Source organism: Acipenser ruthenus, chromosome 19 (genome assembly GCF_902713425.1).
Source record: "Acipenser ruthenus chromosome 19, fAciRut3.2 maternal haplotype, whole genome shotgun sequence".
NCBI lineage: Eukaryota > Metazoa > Chordata > Actinopteri > Acipenseriformes > Acipenseridae > Acipenser > Acipenser ruthenus.
This window is the reverse complement of record NC_081207.1, coordinates 22,579,094-22,598,760: the sequence shown is the minus strand read 5'-3', so window position 1 is coordinate 22,598,760 and position 19,667 is coordinate 22,579,094. Positions and strand designations below refer to the sequence as shown.

General features: G+C 38.0%; 1 protein-coding gene across 1 annotated transcript; it reads right to left on the bottom strand.

Annotated features, from left to right (window-relative positions):
• Positions 1 to 2,234: 2,234 nt before the first annotated feature.
• On the bottom strand, positions 2,235 to 19,302 carry LOC117424511 (AFG3-like protein 1). The gene is made up of 17 exons (XM_034040897.3): positions 18,939 to 19,302; positions 17,698 to 17,785; positions 17,334 to 17,402; positions 15,775 to 15,908; positions 15,045 to 15,194; positions 14,687 to 14,761; positions 13,517 to 13,641; positions 12,586 to 12,856; positions 11,221 to 11,358; positions 9,690 to 9,843; positions 9,147 to 9,254; positions 7,005 to 7,130; positions 6,649 to 6,759; positions 5,963 to 6,078; positions 4,899 to 5,099; positions 4,282 to 4,476; positions 2,235 to 3,335 (listed from the first exon to the last, which is right to left on the bottom strand). Exons 1-17 carry the CDS (start codon positions 19,071 to 19,073, stop codon positions 3,105 to 3,107), a joined length of 2,427 nt encoding a protein of 808 aa, XP_033896788.1. The 5' UTR covers positions 19,074 to 19,302; the 3' UTR covers positions 2,235 to 3,104.
• Positions 19,303 to 19,667: the final 365 nt, after the last annotated feature.

Sequence of the window (19,667 nt, the reverse complement as noted above, 5' to 3'; positions counted from 1 at the left end):
TATGTAATACTGTTCTCAGTGTGTTTTTTAATGTAATGCAACCTATCCCATTATATTTCCCCCCAAAATGCAAAATTGAGTAAGGTATGGTTTGCTGTGTAGTCATTCTTTTGAATTTCTTGGGAGTCTGTTAGGCTTTTTGAAACATTACATCTGCTGCAACAAACAGATTCAGTCATACAAAACATTTTTTCCAGTTATCTGTCTGTTGCTGGTAGTGTCAAGCTGTCCTTTGACCAACTAAACTTTTTCTTCACAGGAAAGCTGAACTGGTTCTTCTGAGTAAAAAGAACTTACCATTTATACCTATATTACCTGTTATTTTTGTTCAAAATTAACTTAGGCGCCTGATGTCAGGAGGTCTTACGATGGGTTGCCCATCTCCCACAGTACAAGTAAAATAAATCCATTCTCAGTATAACAATAAATTATTAAATAAAAATAAGTAAGTGCCATACAGGAAAGTGATTCAATGTTCTGGCCTACTTAAAACCACAAACCAATCCTACTAAATAAATGTTTAACACCCCTCTTCACTTCTTTTTTGACACTGTAGGAACTACAAATCATTTCACCAAGAATTAAAACCACTCTTAGAATATTATATTACATGACATGCCTAATCTATTTAGGGAATACAATCATTTATTTTTGTTTCAAGTATTGTTTATGTAAGGCAGAATAACTGAGTGCCCCAAACTTAAAGGGCTAGTGAACACACCGTGACTTTCAGAACATTCTCACTACTTAATGTTGCCGTCCTCACAATCTCTGCTTCTGTTGAAACAGAAAGACTAGCACAGGATCGGTAGTTTTACTACGAAGGGTACCACAAAATGGCTTTCAAAAGCCAGGGTTGGTGATCGACCAGTTCATCAATAGAACAGTGCATGTGTATACAAATATCTATTCCGTAACTATTAAACATTCAATAGTGCTAAACTTAGAAATACAAAAACAAACGTAATAAATTCAATAAAAACTGTTTCTAGGTCTGCAGGGTATTCTGGTTTTAATTTCAACATAAGCTCTCAATTAACTTAATTATTGGATTGAAAAAAAACATTTTGCCTAAATGTAAAAATTTGTCTTTCGAAAACAACTCATTGCAGAGTGCTGAAAGTTGTTGAGGGATAGTTGTTGAGGGATAGTCCAAGATTAACTGATGTTCGTAAGAAGCTGATAAGTTGTGTAGTATGACGGCAATGCTGCATGATGTCAAAATTGCACGGTACAGACGTCATAATCACAAACTACAAAGATCTTATTCCCCCAAACAGCTAGTCCGATTGAAACAAACCCAATGGCACATATGATCGTAGTGTGGTTGTCTTTAAAGGGTGTTAAAGGTAAGTTGCTACAATAAAAAACATGGCGGCCACATTGGATGACATCATTAACATACAAAACCGGCTAATAAATCTTTATAGAGTGCAGATGGTTATATGGAACACATCTAGTAACCCATGTATGCTCTATCATTTTACACTATTTGCTAAAAAATTTGATACTGGTACTGTTACTGGCATTCTGCATTATTTGCTGAGTGTTTGGTACTGGTCCTGGAAGCCATAAAGTTACTGGCAACTCTAGTTGATCTAATTATTTGTTCAACTGGACAGGTTTAATATTTTTTCAAAGTCTTTTAGTTAAATAAGCACTTGATTCAAGGTACACTACCTATAAAACATTCTGAAACCTGGAGGGAAGCGTTAGATGCGTTAGACCAATTAAGTAATTGAGAGCTCGGGTGGAATGAAAGCCAGAAGACACTGCGGCCCTCCAGGAACTGAGTTTGACATCCCTGACATTAAAGTCTTTCTCATTAAAGACAATGAGAAAGACTTCTAGTTGATATGTTTGTCATTGAATTGTGGTACACAGGAGGCAGGGTGTAGGTACAGCAAGTAACAGGAATGTTAATAGTCATATGTGTTTCTGAAAAACAACAATATACTGTAAGACCAATGAGGTCTTTCAGACAGAAACAAATACTATAAACTGAGAAAGTGCATACAAAATATATATTTCAGAAAATGGGAATAAAGCATTAAGTTTAGGGTTAAAATTACAATATACTGATTGAGATTTATAAAGGATTTTTAAGAGGAGTCTAAACTCAGCTTTGTATATTGAATATTTAATGTTCTTATTTATGTTTGAGAATGTTACATTCGTCCACATACAATTGAAACAGATTGTATTAATTTAAAAATAATTGAGAAACACTGCTCTTAAATATACCAATTCTTTATTTGACTAAAAAAAAAATTAAAGTACAAAGCTTAAAAGTCCTCTGAACAATAATTTAATCAGTCATTATGTGGTTATTTTGCAAGACAGTCTCTACCACAAAAGTACATCTTATCATTTTAATGCAATAGGATTAAAAGCAAAAATTCCCAAGTTACCTATCTGACTTTCAAAACCACACTGCCATGTTTATCTGTAGATCTTTATATTTGGGTGGCAGACTGGCTCTGGAGAGTTATATGATATACTTTAAACATAACAGAAGATTTTTTTCTTAAAAGCATTAAAACAGGCTTGGGCAAATTTAGCAGAATATGAACAAACAATTGCAGCAGTCTGTCTGGTGTATATAAAGTACACTCACACGCAACTGTATACCAACCATGTATACTTCATACACCAAACAGTGCTATTATTACACAATGGCAATCCTTGAGGGGTAATTTTAGAAGAGCAACTATAGACTAGTTCTAGTTATATAATCCTATTGCATTCCAGTGAAAAGATATGCCAATTGGAAAAGGTATTTGACTGAAGTTAAGGCTTGCAGGAATCCTTTCTAAATCCAAGTTTCTCCACATGCTTTCCAAGACAGGTTATTTTGCATTTCACAACCAGCTGCAACCTCCAGAGGTTTGTTAACATCCTTGAACAAGAATTTCACCTCTGCTGTCTGAAACTAAAAACAGCTGCCAGTTCCTCACGTTTATCTATGCTTGTCAAAACAAGTGAAAAACTTTAGGATGGGGCGCTTCCTCCCTAAATGAAAAATGGACCTTAAACGCTCAGCGGTGTCCGATCTTCCAGCGATTGTGTTGCTGGCACTGATTTTAACAAGGCGTGGAGTTTAGCTACACGGTCTGCTTCTCCTGTGCCAGCTGTGGGGGCTCCTCCTCCTGGGCTTGGTCCCTCTCCTGGTTCCAGTCCTTCAGCCCTTCCGGCAAGTTGGTGTCCTCCTCAAAGCTGCCGGTCCCTTCCACAAACTGCTCATAAGTGGACTTCTCTGCAAAGGGCCGTGGTCCTAGCAACTCCAGCATGTCTGCCTTGTCCAGCACCTCCTTCTCCAGCAGTCGCACCCCCACCTGCCACGGACAAACAAGCACAACAGTCATTCCATGAAAATGTCACATCTGGGAAAGTCATCAATGGCAAACTACCTGCAAGCTTTTACGATGATCAACTTCAGTTTGTTAGGATAGACCTTTCACCACACAATGTTGGAATGTAATGTCAAAACAGAGATTTAACTTTACATGACTATTAAACTTGTAGCTACACTGTTAGCTGTTATTGTTAATACAAAAGTGTTGACTTCTGGCTTGCACAGTGTGAAGCACAGATTTACTATATTTGTGGATCAACTTTGACAGCACCGATACTAATTATCTATCTTCTCCACTGTCATTCTAGTTATTTATGCTAGACTGAATATGTGTGAAGCCAAGCAGGACCTTTGAGACACAACCCAAGTTACCTGTCATAGGAAAAAAAATATGGGCTGCTGTATAAATTACATAATTTCATAGTACAGATTAATAATTGTATTTCAATACTGATCTGTTGTTTAAAACATATACAGTACCTGTGTACTGTACCATAATGTACACAATTAAAATTACCCACGATTGCTATTGCAACCCATTTTTATCAGATTCTGTAATCTAAATTCAAAACTTCCTGTTATGTGTTATTCAGTACTTCAGCTAGATGTGCATGTATAGCCTACATGCACCTGCTAACTGTGTTTGTGCAGACATGTTATTTCAATTAAACAAATTACAGGGCTGTGCATCCTCTCTGCTTTATATGTTTACATCAATTCTTCTATTGCCATTAAGTGTCACAAAATCCATACTCAAGCCATTACAGACGTGTTAGTGCGACGGTTAAGTGCAGTTGCTTTCTTCATAAATTATTTCAATAGAACAGCACTCCTTAAACTAAAAAAGGTTGCCAGAGCCATCAAGGGAGCAACTGAAGGAGGCGACCCAAGCTATTCTCCTTATTCAGTGTGAAGCCATTTCTCACCTTTTCAACAAGGTCCCGTTTCTCCAGCAGCAGTTCCATTGTCCGTTCGTAGGCCGTGTTGATGAGGCTGCGGACCTCCTCGTCAATGACCTGCGCCGTGGCCTCGCTGTAGGGCTTCTCCATCACCATCTCACCCTGCCGGGGAAGGTCAAAAGATACCTGGCCCAGCTTCTCACTCATACCGAACTGGACGATCTGCATGAAGATGAAAACAAAATCATGCTTTTGCAGCCAATCTTCAAAAAAATATTAATTACTGTGCACCTTCTACAGTATACAATTTAAAGGGGTTGCTTTCAAATCTTTGTAACTTATGTTGAGTAAACCTCTGTTTAAGAATACAACAATTTTACTTACACAGCCCCACTTAACAGATAAAAACACAAGTTAAAATAGCAAAGCAGATTTAAACATATTAAAGAGTAAAGTGAGTAAATACACTCCTGAAAATGCCCCCCTAATGTTAGCATTAATATTTTTAAACAACTGAGGCACAATTCAAAATGTTTAAACTCTAAACTATTAAAAACACCCCTACCCTGCACTTTGCTTTACCAGAGAAACTCTTGCACTGGGTCTAGGGAATAATGTTTCTTTAAAGGGGGTGCTGGAGGTACCTGTGCATAGGAGCTCTGAGTAACCTTCTTCAGATCATCCTGGGCGCCAGTGGTGATTTTTCCAAAGAAGATCTGTTCTGCCACACGGCCCCCCAGCATCATGCACATGCGGTCAAACAGCTGCTCTCGCGTGTACAGGTACTGCTCTTTCGGGAGGTACTGAGCATAGCCCAGGCCTTTCCCCCGAGGAATGATAGACACCTACATGCGCAGCAAATAAACACAAAGAGCATTTGAGTCAGCAGATAGCAGTCAGTCTTTAATAGCAGTGCCCACTGCTTAGTAAACCGTTTTAATTAACATTGAATCTTTCCCTATTGACGTCTGTCATTCACCTTCTGTCGACATATTCAAACTGCTATTTAATGACTAGCTCTGTGCGTTTGTAATGTCAATCTGAACCACGTATCTTTCTGTTGCTTTTAATTCTATTTGAGATGGTTCCATTACGCACAGGTTTCAAACTGAAATGTCGTGCCACTGCACTTCCGTCTTATTTATTTATTTATTTTTTAAAAAGATACCATTTATATTTAGTATATTTAGTGGTTTGAATGGAGTAAAAACAGACAACAAATGTCTCATCCTTAGGCACCAGCAGGAGTGATTTACAGTAACAGTGATTGCGTTACAGGGCAATTATAGTCATAGGGTCATTTAGTGTAGCTACTGTGAAAAAAGCATACTGTAGCCTCAACAATGAAACATGGCAGGTGGATGCACCAAATGGCAACAAGACTCTTGTATTACTACTAACTTTATAAATCAAGTGTATATGAAGCATGCACAAGGGACCAAAAACAGACAAGCATTATCACACACCCATGACTCATGAGAGAATCATCTCTCAATATCAGTTTAATTAGACACTGCTAGAATTGTCATCGCCATAGCAATATCCACACCATAATTATTTTATTAATGCAATACTACATTATTTATAATATTTATTGCTTATTTCAGCAGTTTGCTGCCAGGCAATTTCATTAAAGGTCTTGTTAGTTTCCCCTGATATTTAAGGACAGCAGGTTAATGAACAAACTCCCTGGAATCCTTTATCCCACCTTGAGCAGAGGGTCAGCGTGCTCTAGGAACCAGCCCACAATGGCGTGACCGGCTTCATGATATGCCACTGTCTTCTTCTCCGCTGGCTGAAGGACCTGGGTCTTTTTCTCCAGACCTGAAAAGCACCCAAACAAAACAACAAGCAGGAATTTATATAAAGTAATGTTACACCATTCAGAGCCAGACTGCACACATAGATTTGACCCAGAGCCATACTGCTGCTCCACATGCAGATACATACAAATGTGTCAGGATGCAATGTAAATTAGGAAACCTAGCTTAAGGGGTGTATTGTGCTATTGCTCTTCAATGTGCCACTGATACCCCCCCACCAACAAGTCTTAAAATGTTTTGTCTCGGATTGAGATAACAGAATGCCAATATGGTCTGATCAATAGACCAAGAGCCAGGAGCCTGGCAGGCCCACTGTGAGACACTGGGCTTCAGTCCTTTAAAAGGCACCAAGTTTATTTTCTATTGGAAAAGCTTATTCTTTCTCCCGCAAGTTCCAGCAATGCCGGGAGGTGTTTTAAAAAAAACAAATCTCTGTCAACCCCATTGCTATAATTAGGTATTGGCATTAACAGGATGCAACACGTTTCCATCAGGCTTATCCTCCCCAGGCTCCGTGCCGGGAACACCACTGCGCGGCTTTGAGCAGATAGACTGCAGTCAGGTTCCTTACCTCCGATGACACGCTCGATGGCCTGTTCAAAGTGCTTTTCAATAATGAATTGATTTAAATGCCTGGCAGCAATCAGTGCGGATTCATTGCACACGTTAGCAATATCGGCTCCTAAAGAAAGGAAGAACATTTTAAAAACATTTAATTACTAGACATTTAACTAAAGAAAAGTGCAGCAGATGTGAGAATATATAAAGTCTACGATAACATCCAGGGAAAACAGGGTTTTTATAATGTTGGAAGAAAATAAACAATAAAACGACTGATCTAATAAAAATAAAAAAACATCCATTATAATCCTCTCTTTCTACGCAGCACTGAATTAATCATAAACTACTTTTCCCAGGACAACTCACCAGTGAATCCAGGCGTGAGAGCAGCTAGTTTCCTGGCCAAAGCATCTTTCCCGATACCAGCATCCAACTTCAAGGGACGTAAATGCACTTTGAAGATGGAAGCTCTCCCTTTGATATCAGGGGGACCTGTTTAGGAGTATAACACACTTTTAATCTCTAGACAACAGGAATTAAAGTCTGTCTCCTTGCCAGGATTTTAAAAGCATTTCAGTATGCTCCTACTTCATCTACTGATCAATACTAAAACTAATAAAGTACAGAATCAGGAAATAAAATCATTAAAGCAATACAGAACACTACCTTTTTTTATCATAAACTCTTACCTATTGTTACTTTGTTATGTGATCTACTTTATCGTTTAGCCAGAAGAAATTCTTAACAAACCTGATTTTTATATATATATATATATATATATATATATATATATATATATATATATATATATATATATATTATTTTTTTAAATGAAGATATGCCATTACAAGCATTTAGGATGTCTTGCATAGGGATACAGAAACACACATGGCAGACTAGCATTACAGCATTCTTTAAAGGATTATGCAACTGCCTCAGGTAAAGTACTATAAGATATCACACAAGCCATGGTAATAAAACACAATCTATATAGTTGTTACATAATGTGTTAAATCAAGGAGAGAGCTTTCAATATTGGTCACAGTTTCCAAGAGATTCTATTACCCCTAAAGCTTTTACAATGCCCTTTATTCTGAACTGTATCTGGATCCCGAGACAAGACATTGGTGTAATAAAATAACAGGCACTGCTCTAGGGCAAGCAAATAAATGAACCATCAGTCAAAGGTCAGGGTTACTGAGGAAGGCATTAGCAGGAAAGTGCTTTAAAGGAAAGTGCTTTATTCCAGTTGTTAATTATAGTAACTATTTTTCTGAATGGAAAAAACCTCACATTGATAATACAAAATAAGAAGCATTATGACTTAGTTGTTTTGTAAAATGAGTATTTGTTTTATTAAGAACCCTTCTGTCTGCAGGACCCAACATCCCTCTGCAGTGGACGTCAATACCACCAAGCTACTGTTCTTTTGCACAACCAATATATGACTGGTGAATCCTAAACCCAGCTTGTCACATAAGAAAACTGCTCTTCTTGGAATGCCTTTCTACTTTCTTTCCTTCATCATTTCTTAATTGGTCATTAGACCTCATTCACTATGCATGACATTATTGCAGTATATTGGCAGAGGGTCATTTCCTGCCAGACAGTAAACAAACTAATTGGAACCACCGGCCACTTTATAAGACTAAAGCAGGGCTGTCAAGCAAAGGGCAGTTTTAAATCTAAACCTCCAAAGGCTGAGGCAACAATGTGAATTGATTATATATATATATATATATATATATATATATATATATTTTTTTTTTTTTATGTATTTCTTTGACAAAGGACATCGTTTTGTCTATTCCTTGCTTGCAACCTCTGTATCACTTAAATACAGATCAAAACTCATCCCTTTGGAAAAAGTACAAAACAGTACCTGTTGATTACATTGCATGTTTTTATTTTACCACCAGCATTGCCTAATCAAAAGTAAAAAAACAAAAGCTTATGATTTTTTTGTATACAGTGCATAAAATCATAATATCGTCCTTAAATTGAGTTTGATAGCCTTGTTTTTTATTTTGATGCAGGATCTTTTTCTGCACTGTCCACTACACCTCATCCCATCATTCACATCTTAAAACATCGTATGCTACAGCATAGACACCACCATGTACGCCTTATTATAAAAATAGACATAAGGCTGTGACTGTGATAGATTCATTAGCCATAACCTAGATATTCATACATATCCCCAATGAAGTATATATATATATATATAAACACACACAAAAACTATAACAAACATTCATGCAATCCGGGTGAGCAGTTCCTAAAATGTAATTTTCATACGCTCTTGTGCTAAATGTCCATACCAAGTTTAATTACAAGTGGATGAACAGTTATCTACATATATATGTAGATTTTAAAACGTGTGGCACACTTAATATCCCATGACCTGGAATATGCATTCCCCGCTGCTGATTGCAAGTTTTGTTCCATTATCGTTTTTGTCTCGGACCGATGGTTCACTGCCTCTCAGGCAGCTGCTGTACAGTTTACCTATATAAATCTGTCGGTCAAAGCGTCCCGGTCTCATCAGGGCTGGATCCAGGATGTCAGGTCGATTGGTTCCAGCTAGAACCACAACGTTTGTGCTGGTGTTGAAACCTGGAAACACATTGAAACATGAAAGGTGCAGATGTTGCTGAAAAAAAGTTAACATCAGTATTATAAAGAGAGTACTGTTTTAATTGTCTTCATGTACATTCTTACTGGCACAACTTTCCAATAAGGACCTAGGGAGATTCCAATGTGTCTTTTCCAACAAGGTAAAAAAAGAAAAGGCTGTATTTCGGTATTTAATAAACACTGAAAAATTAAGACCTCTACCTATACTGTATATTGAAAAGTACCTGCAAAAGGTTATATGTGTAAACAAACTACCAAAATGTACACATTTTTGTTCTAATTTAAATCTTTGTTTTACTTCCCTAAGCTAAACACAGCTTATATAGGTTCCAGTTATGTAACACTCATACAGCATACTCTTATTATGTGTTGTACCTGTACCTTGCCCCATTAGGCAAACTATTGTCAACCTACCATCCATCTCCACCAGCAGCTGGTTCAGAGTGTTCTCCTGCTCGCTCTGCCCCCCGAAGTTACCCCTCCCTCTCTTCCTCCCCACCGCATCAATCTCATCAATAAACAGGATGCAAGGAGCGTTCTTACGGGCCATCGCAAACATGTCTCTCACCTAGGAATGGAGGAACAATTGAACAGAGTTTTAAAATTGATTTTCTTACATCTTATCTTTACAAGCAATATTATCACAGTACCTCTTTTCTTCATTTAAAGGTATTTTTTTAAATCCTAACATTCTGTTTGTAAAGCTTAACTTAATAAACCCATACATTAATATCTACAAAATATAGCAGGAATAATCCAAATCGGTTGCCTAAATGTCATGCATTGGCCAAGTCAGTTTGTTTTTCATGATGCTGCCACTGTAAATATCTTTTCTTTTGTTTGTTTTTATTTTATATTTTGTTATGATTTGTAGTGCAGTAGTCTCTGCGTATAGGAACACCTCCTAAGAGAACACTTCGTCTAAGAGAACAGCCTTCCTTTAGCCGGGTAAATGTAAATGCTCCTGTTAAAGGAACAGGAACTTCGCTTGAAAGAACACCTTCTTAGCACCGATAGCGATTTGTTCACAAGATACAGTACTGTTTTGTAACCTGATAAATTGGTTTATTAAATCTTTCCAGAAGCGCCGTCATATATTCACTCGTTTCATATTCTGATTTCCACGAGTGCACCTCATCGCTACAAAAAGGCATGTAAACAAACGTCAAAATGCGCCGCTGTTTCTCTTGCTACAAAAAGTCGGAACTTGTTTGAGCTCTGAAAAAAAACTTGAATCAGGAGACAAGCCGTCGAGCAATCTGAGGTTTCCCGTTCTGGTGAGCTGCTTCACCATTCTATTAAATAATGTGCAGTCTTGTATGTTGCTGCTGCATTTTTTAACACTTTTAGGGGTGCTGTGTTAATTTAATTTGACAGTTTGTTTATTAACGTTAGTTTGTCTGTTATTATTATTATTATTATTTATTTCTTAGCAGACGCCCTTATCCAGGGCGACTTACAATTGTTACAAGATATCACATTATACATTATTTCACATTATACAGATATCACATTATTTTTACATACAATTACCCATTTATACAGTTGGGTTTTTACTGGAGCAATCTAGGTAAAGTACCTTGCTCAAGGGTACAACAGCAGTGTCCCCCACTGGGGATTGAACCCACAACTGTTACTTTATTATTATAGTTTCTTAACATACACTTGCCTATTGCTTTTCTTTTACTTATTCAGTTCATTTCATATGTTGATGCATGTACGTCAAGACAAGTAATAGATATTTATTTTTGGAATCATATTGTGTCTGGTGGCTAACTCCATCTTAGAGAATTCTTCAGCTATAAGAACACTTTGTTTGCTTCCCGAGGGGTGTTCTCTTAGCCGAAGACTGCTGTATTTCCACTCAAAATGCTTCAAAACTGTACTGTAAAGCACTTCATCCTTGTGCCTTTAGCTCTTAAACAACTAAAATCGGGTCACTCACTCTGGCAGGCCCAACGCCAACAAACATCTCAAGGAACTCTGAGCCGTTGACAGTGATGAAGGGGACGTTGGCCTCTCCAGCCGTTGCTTTGGCCAGTAGGGTCTTTCCTGTTCCAGGAGGACCCGAGAGGACAGCTCCCTGGGAAACAAAAAAGAAGTTAAAAAATATATATATCTAAATAAAAAAATCACATATATCAACTTTATCCGAGTCTCTCAGTTCTAAATACGTTTTCACACCGCATGCTACCCTTGCACTGTGCTCACCAAATAAATTTACGACCATGCTGTTTTGTTCGATTGTTAAGTTTAAGCAGCCCTTAACTGAAATTAAGTCGTCCTGGAATATCATTTTATTTTGTATGTTTGTGTATGAGCATTTTATTTTAGTCTTGTAGGTATGCCAAGGTACTTTCTCCCTGTCCTCCCAAATTAACTTATACTTCATCTCATTATGATGTTAGCTAGTTATGTTTATATGTTATTTATGTCCATGGCTGGGGTATATGTATGTTAGTAACCACATTTTGCAAGTGTCAGTGGATATATTCTGTTAACCAACATGGTCCCTTCATACCCTGGATTTCAGGTATCGGATGTCCAGGCAGGCCCACCACAAATGACTAAGCCAGCTACTGACAACCCCCCTCAGTCCACATGCAGGACTGATCAGTCATTACCTAGAGGAGACCTGGGGAAAGAGCCTGACATGAACTCCAGAATAAAGGAATTCTCAAAGGCACAGCCACCTTGGTGCACACCTCGAATGCTAATGTGGCTCATTTATATTTCACTATCCTTCTTGTCAAAGCAAGTGATGCCACAGCTGTCAATATTACCAGTGATCTTATGACCTGGTTACAGTCTGGAGGCAGGAACACCCGTCTCAGTATTTCTGGGGAAAGTCAGTAGGATCTGTCTACAAAACGGATGAAACACCAATATACCTGCATTGATTTTTTTTAGTTTTGAGGTATTTATGATTACGGTATTTATCCTCCCATATATTGTGCCCCTCCCAATCAAACATAAATGATGTCTATTGCACACCAGATCTGTTTCTCTATCCAAATTAAATGTTCAACAAATCTTAACAAACACATGTGTGCTGGTTTTACATGCATTAAAAATAAATGGAACATATCTGGTGTGCAATGACCCTGAGAAATCAAGACTAACCATCTACCTGGCCATTGTGCTGGACTGCCTCATTCCAAATAATCATGTGATGCAGTGACTGATACTACAATACAGAAGTTGGACCCAACAAAATTGAAAGGTAAAAGCAACTTCATCAAAGTTACCACAAGAAAAGCCTAACGACTGGTTACGTAACATTACTGTGTCACTTTAATTGTCGTTGTACCTTTGGGATTTTCGCCCCGAGGTCCTGATACTGCTTGGGGTTCTTCAGGAAATTGACAAACTCCATGATCTCCACCTTGGCCTCCTCGCAGCCCGCCACATCCTTGAACTTCACATTGATGTTGTCCTTCATCATCTTGGCCGGGGACTCGCTCATGCTGAAAAGCCCGCCCCCGCGACCCCCGCGACCCCCTCCCATTGGCCCCCGCCGTAGAGTGAAGAGGAGGAAGCCAATCAGCAGAAGTGTGGGGATGATACTCATCATAAAAGAGCTGGAAAAGATAAATAAAGAATAACAACATCTTCAGGAAACTATTTAAACAATGCATTAGAGGAAGCCGTCACAAATGTCGTGGATTTAGATTCTACTCAAGTGGTTGTTGCAAACAAAATAATTACCTGTCGCGCACTTGCAGTTTTAAAATGTCCTTCTCAATTTCAAATTTAAATTTAATTTTTAAAAAAATCCTATCTGGTACTGTATTAGATTAAATAAATCTCTGCTTGCACTTTCTTTGGTCCTTTCATCTGGTGCATAAATTGTCCCCACCCCTTTAACGCATTCTTTACTGTAACCAATCGTCTACTTCCCCTATTGACTGACATGATTTGTAGAAAAAAACATGCTTGTTAAATGAGCTATGAAGTAAAATAGACAACTGTCCTTTACAGCAAGGCAAACATACTAATACACTAGTACAGTATCAGACATCATTTCTGATAATACATGGTTGCTATAATAGGTTTCTTGAAATCTGATCTTTATAGCAAATGGTGCGTGACAGGTAAGCTTTATGGTATTGTTTCATAACTAGGCACATGGTTCAGGAAGACACTGATTCAACAACTGCATTTACTACGGTATACTTGACTTGCAGCAAGATCACAAATGAACCCATCATGTGAGGGGTATCCTTTTCAGCAGCACTCACCCATCACTCTCTGTGCTGTACACCACTGCCACCTTGTGTGAGGATTCGATTCCCATCTCCAGCTGAGCCGTTTCCAGGTTCCTCTCAAAAGTGTCCACGCTGCCAATGTTGAACCATACATAACTCTGGAATCAGATTTCCCAACAATTAACATAGATTTAAAAAACAGATCATATTACCAGGGCTGTGTGCTCTTTTGTGCCTTTGTTTAACCATTATTAGTGTCTGTTTTAGCCAATGCGAGATGCGGTGTTATACAGAAATATAGATATGCGTTTAAACAAACACTGGTAAAAGAGTGTCCTCTAGGCACTACTCAATGGTACTGCAGGCAAGCTGAATACAATGCTACTTAAGATGTAATACCTAACATCTAGAAACAAATGTATGTCAGTGAGATACATCATCTGCCATGGCTATTAATGCAAAATTAGAGCCAACACTTACATGAAAACACAGAACACAATAATCTACTGTACAGCTACCATATGCATGTGCAAAAATGTAAGTTTGACATATAGACAGAAATATGCCTCCATATACCACCAGGTTCTGTATAATAACTTGTACTAAACAATTAAATAGTCCTCTAAATCAGGGGTGTCAAACTCCAGTCCTCGAGGGTTGCAGGGTCTTCTGGTTTTCATTCCAACTTAAGCTCTCAATTAACATAATTGATCTAATTATTTGTTCAATTTGACAAATTTAATATTTTTCAAGTTCTTTTACAGTTGATGGTTTTAAAAATGCACTTGATTCAAGGTACACTACCTATGAAACATTTTGAAGCCTGAAGAGAAGTGTTAAATTTGCCCAGTTAATCAAATAATTAGACCAATTGAGTAATTGAGAGCTCGGGTGGAAAGAAAACCAGAAGACACTGCGGCCCTCCAGGAACTGAGTTTGACACCCCTGCTCTAGATAGATCTAGGGAGTAGATAATATGTCTCCCATTTCACTGTGTTTTACCCTGGGTGTGAAGTAATACTGTTCAACCATTTACACTAACAGGGTACTGTAAGTGTTATTACAGAAGCACACAACAAGACAGATTGCAGGCCGCCAACAGTGCTGCGAGGACATCTAGTGGTAAATGAGTGCTATGTCTGTCCTGCTTATTTGAACTGAACACATGTACCTTTCACAAAAGCAATATTCACAGTATCTTACCGCTTCTGATGATGACATTCCAGAGGCAGGGATAACACGCACATACTGTTTATTTACAACTTCCAAGCGGTCCACCTACACAGGAAAACAATATATGAAATGCTTAAGTTTCACATACAAACCAGGCATGGAAATACGACTCCCATTGCATAGCAGTTTGACCCACTCCTGGTTTGACGATGAGTTTAAGACGACACACCTGAGCTTGTAAAATAAATAGCCATACAAGGGAGACTAACAATAAAACATGAGAACTTTAAAATTGTATCAAACAGTTTTAAATGCTTTAAATGGATTACCAAGATTTCTAAAATTCTCAATTATCATAGCAGTGTACAAGCTTGTAATATAATCTTACCTGCCCTCTAGCCAGGTAGTTGTGCACAAAGTCTTTCCAGGTGATTTCCTTGCCAGTGTCCCGGAAATAGAAATACATAAATCCAGAGGCAAATCCTGCCACCGCTACAGCAACATATCGAAAATCCTTCTCATCCCAGGGGAGATCGCCCTGGAAAAATTGACAGATGGTGTGATTTTTGCACAGCCTTTTGACCCAGCTAAGTAATAACTTTACAGCATTTACAAAAGGACTCCAGAGGCTGGTTTCACAGACCCTGCTTACTACTGATCTTTGACTACCTGTATATTACTATGTTGGTCTGTGAAACTATCCCCATCTCTGATATTTAACCAAAAAAGTGCCTTATAAAACATTGTCCAACCATTTTGCTTCTATTTATATTTGTTTTAGAAATTGAGGGCACTAAAAAATGTAGCCTATAAAGTTTTTTTTTTTTTTATGAAAACATGCAATTACTGAACATGTGTTGAACTCAGGAATGGAAATACATTGTGTACTTCAAGCTGATAGAAGTCATAGGGTCAACTCAATTGACCTCACAATAAAAATCGGGAACAGTTTAACTCTATAAGGAGATTTTATTTTGGCTAGTGTTTTTGGTAATTTCCAATGATATAGCTAATCAATATGGGAATCTATACAAGACTGAACTTTTGTAACAATTAACTGTGTAAGGATAAGCACCGGTTCACAAGAAAAGATAAATCATCAATACAGTAGAACATACCTTTTGCATGCGGCCCCACCAGCTAGAATCCTCCTTCTTTCCCCCTTTCTTGCCACTGCCTCCACCACCTCCTGACCCCCCTCCTCCTCCTCCTCCACCATTGCTCTTTGATCCGAGCTCCTTTGGTTTTGCCTCTTAAGAAAAACAGATTGTTTAAGTTGACTTGCTGATTACTGTTCACCATTATCATACGTAAAAGTTGGAAGGTGGTCCAAAGTTGGAACCAGTATTGTTGCACTTTAAATCAGCATGATTTCTAACAGTATGTAAGTATATCAATCTTATATGCTACAAGATTAATGTCCAATACGTGCAGAATCAGCACATGCTCACTCCTCTTCATGGGTCAATTAAGAGTCACTTATACAAATGTCTTGCAACTGTGGGACCAAAAAGACATTTCTCAATTATTCTAACCAAAAAGCTTGTCTATATACAGGGAGTGTAAAATAAAGTGCTTGTCATTAAGATTTTAGTAACCAGCTGCAATGCACGCACTCTCGTTAATAATAGCATAGATCCCCTTTTTGTACTGATGACACTATTGATTGTATGTGCTGCAGGTATTTTGAATCCTACACTACACAGCTACAATCTTCTGCACCTCCTGAAACAAAATCCCTTCCTGTCAGTCAGTCCATCTGTCCGTCCGTCCATCCATCCGTCTCCCCTCCCTCCCAGTTTTGGCACAAAAGATCATTAGAATATTTCAGATACAGTAGATGCTGCTTATTAACAACCTCTCGGTTCCCAGCAAAAAGTTGTCATTAAACGAAAGTTGCCAATAAGCGAAAAACCCCTGTTTTCAAGTGTATTTATATGGAACAACGATATACACTGTAGTTGTACAAATATGGCACTGAAATACATGTGTTTTAAATATTAGTGTTAAAAAATGAACATGAGAAACACAAAATACCCAAACATAGAACGTTTACTTCACACTTATGTAAAACAAACAAAAAGGAGTAGGCTTAAATAGCACTACACAACGATGTACTACAATTGTCCTTACAATGAGTAAAGCAAACATAAAAAATATGTGTTGTACTTGCAATCAATTCTAAAGAACACGCTTTTAAAATTAGAAATTGTCCAACGTGGTCTGCTTATTACAATGTACCACCTCTCGCTGTAAATCCATCTCAATGTTGCGTGCAGCTTCATAGCCAGTTTCAAAGCCACGATTCTGCCTCAGTCCGCCAGAAATATGCAGTTGCGAAGTCAGTGTTATAAAAGCTGCATGAAGTATGTGCATAAATCATGCAAGTGCGCTCTGTAGCACTGGCAACTAGTAATAAAGTTGTCAATAAGCGGCATGCAGTTGTTAATATCAGAATTCCATTAACATTAAAGTCTATGGGATGGGATTGGTTCCCGTGAAAATGTTGTTAATAACCGAAAGTTGTCTTTATCAGGGTTGCTAATAACCGGCACCTACTGTATATTACATCATAAAAAATTAAAATGAACAAAAGCCAGTCACTGGTTTAACTGCCCACGATATCGCAGGTAATATAGCCTGTGTGATGAATTCCATTCCAGCCTCTTATTTTTACCTATTGATTCACTGGCTGATCCCTTTGGTTCTGGAGCTTTTCCATTCTTTGGAAAATACTTGTCAAAACCTAGAATAAAAAACAATAGAGATTTCACCATTTTGTGTTAAACAGAAGAAAAGAAAGGTACAACCTTTCACAGTTTCTCTTTTTTGATTTATTTGGGGAAAGGTGAGTGCACCACAATCCTGGTCTGAACACTTTCTGGACCTCTGCTGAGAATTAAAGTTGTGCCAGATTGTGTGGTGATGTCTACTGTAGGATGCGACCACCAAATTCATTGAACATGAGGCCTGAGCCAGATTCAAACCTATTCCAGCATAAATGAAAGGCTTGAGAAGCCAGTGAATTGCTGGAGTGTTACCTTTGGGTGGTTTAGAGCAAAGCCACTGGTAGCAGGATGACACTTTTTCAGGACATGCAGCACTTCGGCTTCGGTTTAGAGTAAAACACTGAAAAAACAAAACCAAAAAACAACATAGATATTTTTATTTGGTATTGTACACTATGTTAGAAATATATCTTACTAAAAAAATACACAATTCCCTATCTCTGTCCCTGCTGCCTAACAGTAAATAAACTATATTTAGGGCATACAGCAGTACACTGTACTAATTTTCCTATACAATACTTGTACATACTCCAATCAATACCCTTACAGTACACCGAGAGGCTGAGTAACACATCGCCTGTACGGGATTTGACAGCCTGTTCAATTACAGCAAGCTCAATCCTCACTAGAAAACACTGCTTTAAAATAAAGAAATATTTATCCTATACGTACTCCTCCATTCTACCTAATTATTGACATCTAAATGTCTAGCCAGTGTAGCCCTGTGTCCTTCACTAGGTTGGTCCGAAGATGCACCTGGCAATTCTGCCTCTATATGGCCACACTGCTCAGAGCGCTGTCTGATACTCATGAACTTGGCAGTTTTCAACTCGTTGTACAATTAAATACAAATCAGTTAAGCACCATCTTTCTGTATTTTGTAGAAGTATAAATACTCCGGTAAACATAAATAACATTCATCATACTCATACTTTGACGGTTTTTGTTTTATTTCCCTTTAAAAACTGCCATTTCTGAAAATATTACGGTCTCAAGCATATTCAAACTGGTAGAAAATGAATAAAAACATTAAATTAAATCTAAAACACACATTTTCAGTATAGTATAGTAACTGAAGAAGACATAACATGTGCAATGTAATTTATTTTTGCTCGTAGTGCTTTCTTGTAGTGATCTCAAAACAACGCACCAGGGCACCACCTGTTGTCTTGATAGTGCAAAATATGCATTTCGAACGGGTCCGCGGCACCGAGTTTTATTTTTCTACACTTTTTTAAACTCACGGTTGATGAGTCCTGGTCGATTTTGATTCATGTTTGTGTAATAAATTAAAAGTAGACAGGCTTCACATACTGTTCCGTTTCATTCGTGTCTTAAAGTTATATAGCCTATGTCATACATACTGTTACATCACTATTATTTTTGTTAAATTTCTACAACATAAATATCACCATCACACCACAGTCACTTGTTACCCCACGCTTGCAGCACCGTGTTTATTAAAGTATAATTAATTTTAAACTACCGCTTACCCTGACAGTGCTATTTCGATAGCCGAGCGCTGAAAATGCTTGAGTGGCTACTGCCGTACGACTTGTGCTCCAGACTCTCAACCCCAGTCTCATAGACCCCGCAGCCACCGAGAGCAGACCCTGCCTGTGAGCCATTCTCCCGGTACTGCTAGGCTCGGCTTGTCGCTGCTTCCTTCTAAATACCTCGCCTGACGAACACCTTCGCTTACGGTAATGAACACCAGCGAACACCACACACTCAATGTCACAGTATAGAGAGATAGAGCAGACCCTCTCATCGCCTGAATCAAACTGGTACGTTAACTAACTTTCAGTTACCATGACATTTTACAAAAGTCGCATACAGATAGTATGTATTTTACAGAGATCACACTTATGTTTAGTACGGACGTAATGATTTCATAATTAATATGTCTGTTACTTTAATGTACAGGCGTGTCACCATCACTGTAGAGGTCCTTTTAAGGACCCCGTTCCAGCCTTTTCATGCGTCCGAAGCAACAAGGAAATATTATGAAACTTATGAAATCCCTACTGACGATTTAGGAGACAAACTATAAATAAATAAACAAATAAATCTATGGGATTTCACAGACAAACGCCTAGTTATTTCAACACATAAATGTATTTTTTTAATGTGCATTATGTCACGAGGACGACATGTGGCACATAACCGATATTTAAAGCTGTTATTTTAGATATACATAATATGTTTTTTTTTTTTTTTTT

What these genes read in the sequence shown, in the direction of transcription:
- LOC117424511 (XM_034040897.3), bottom strand. Translation starts at nt 19,073, where the DNA reads ATGGCTCACAGGCAGGGTCTGCTCTCGGTGGCTGCGGGGTCTATGAGA. An exon ending in ATCGAAATAGCACTGTCAGG is followed by an intron (nt 17,786 to 18,938) that starts GTAAGCGGTAGT and finishes TTGTTTTTTCAG; the next exon opens with TGTTTTACTCTAAACCGAAG. An exon ending in GCTGCTGGTGGAGATGGATG is followed by an intron (nt 9,255 to 9,689) that starts GTAGGTTGACAA and finishes ATGTGTTTCCAG; the next exon opens with GTTTCAACACCAGCACAAAC.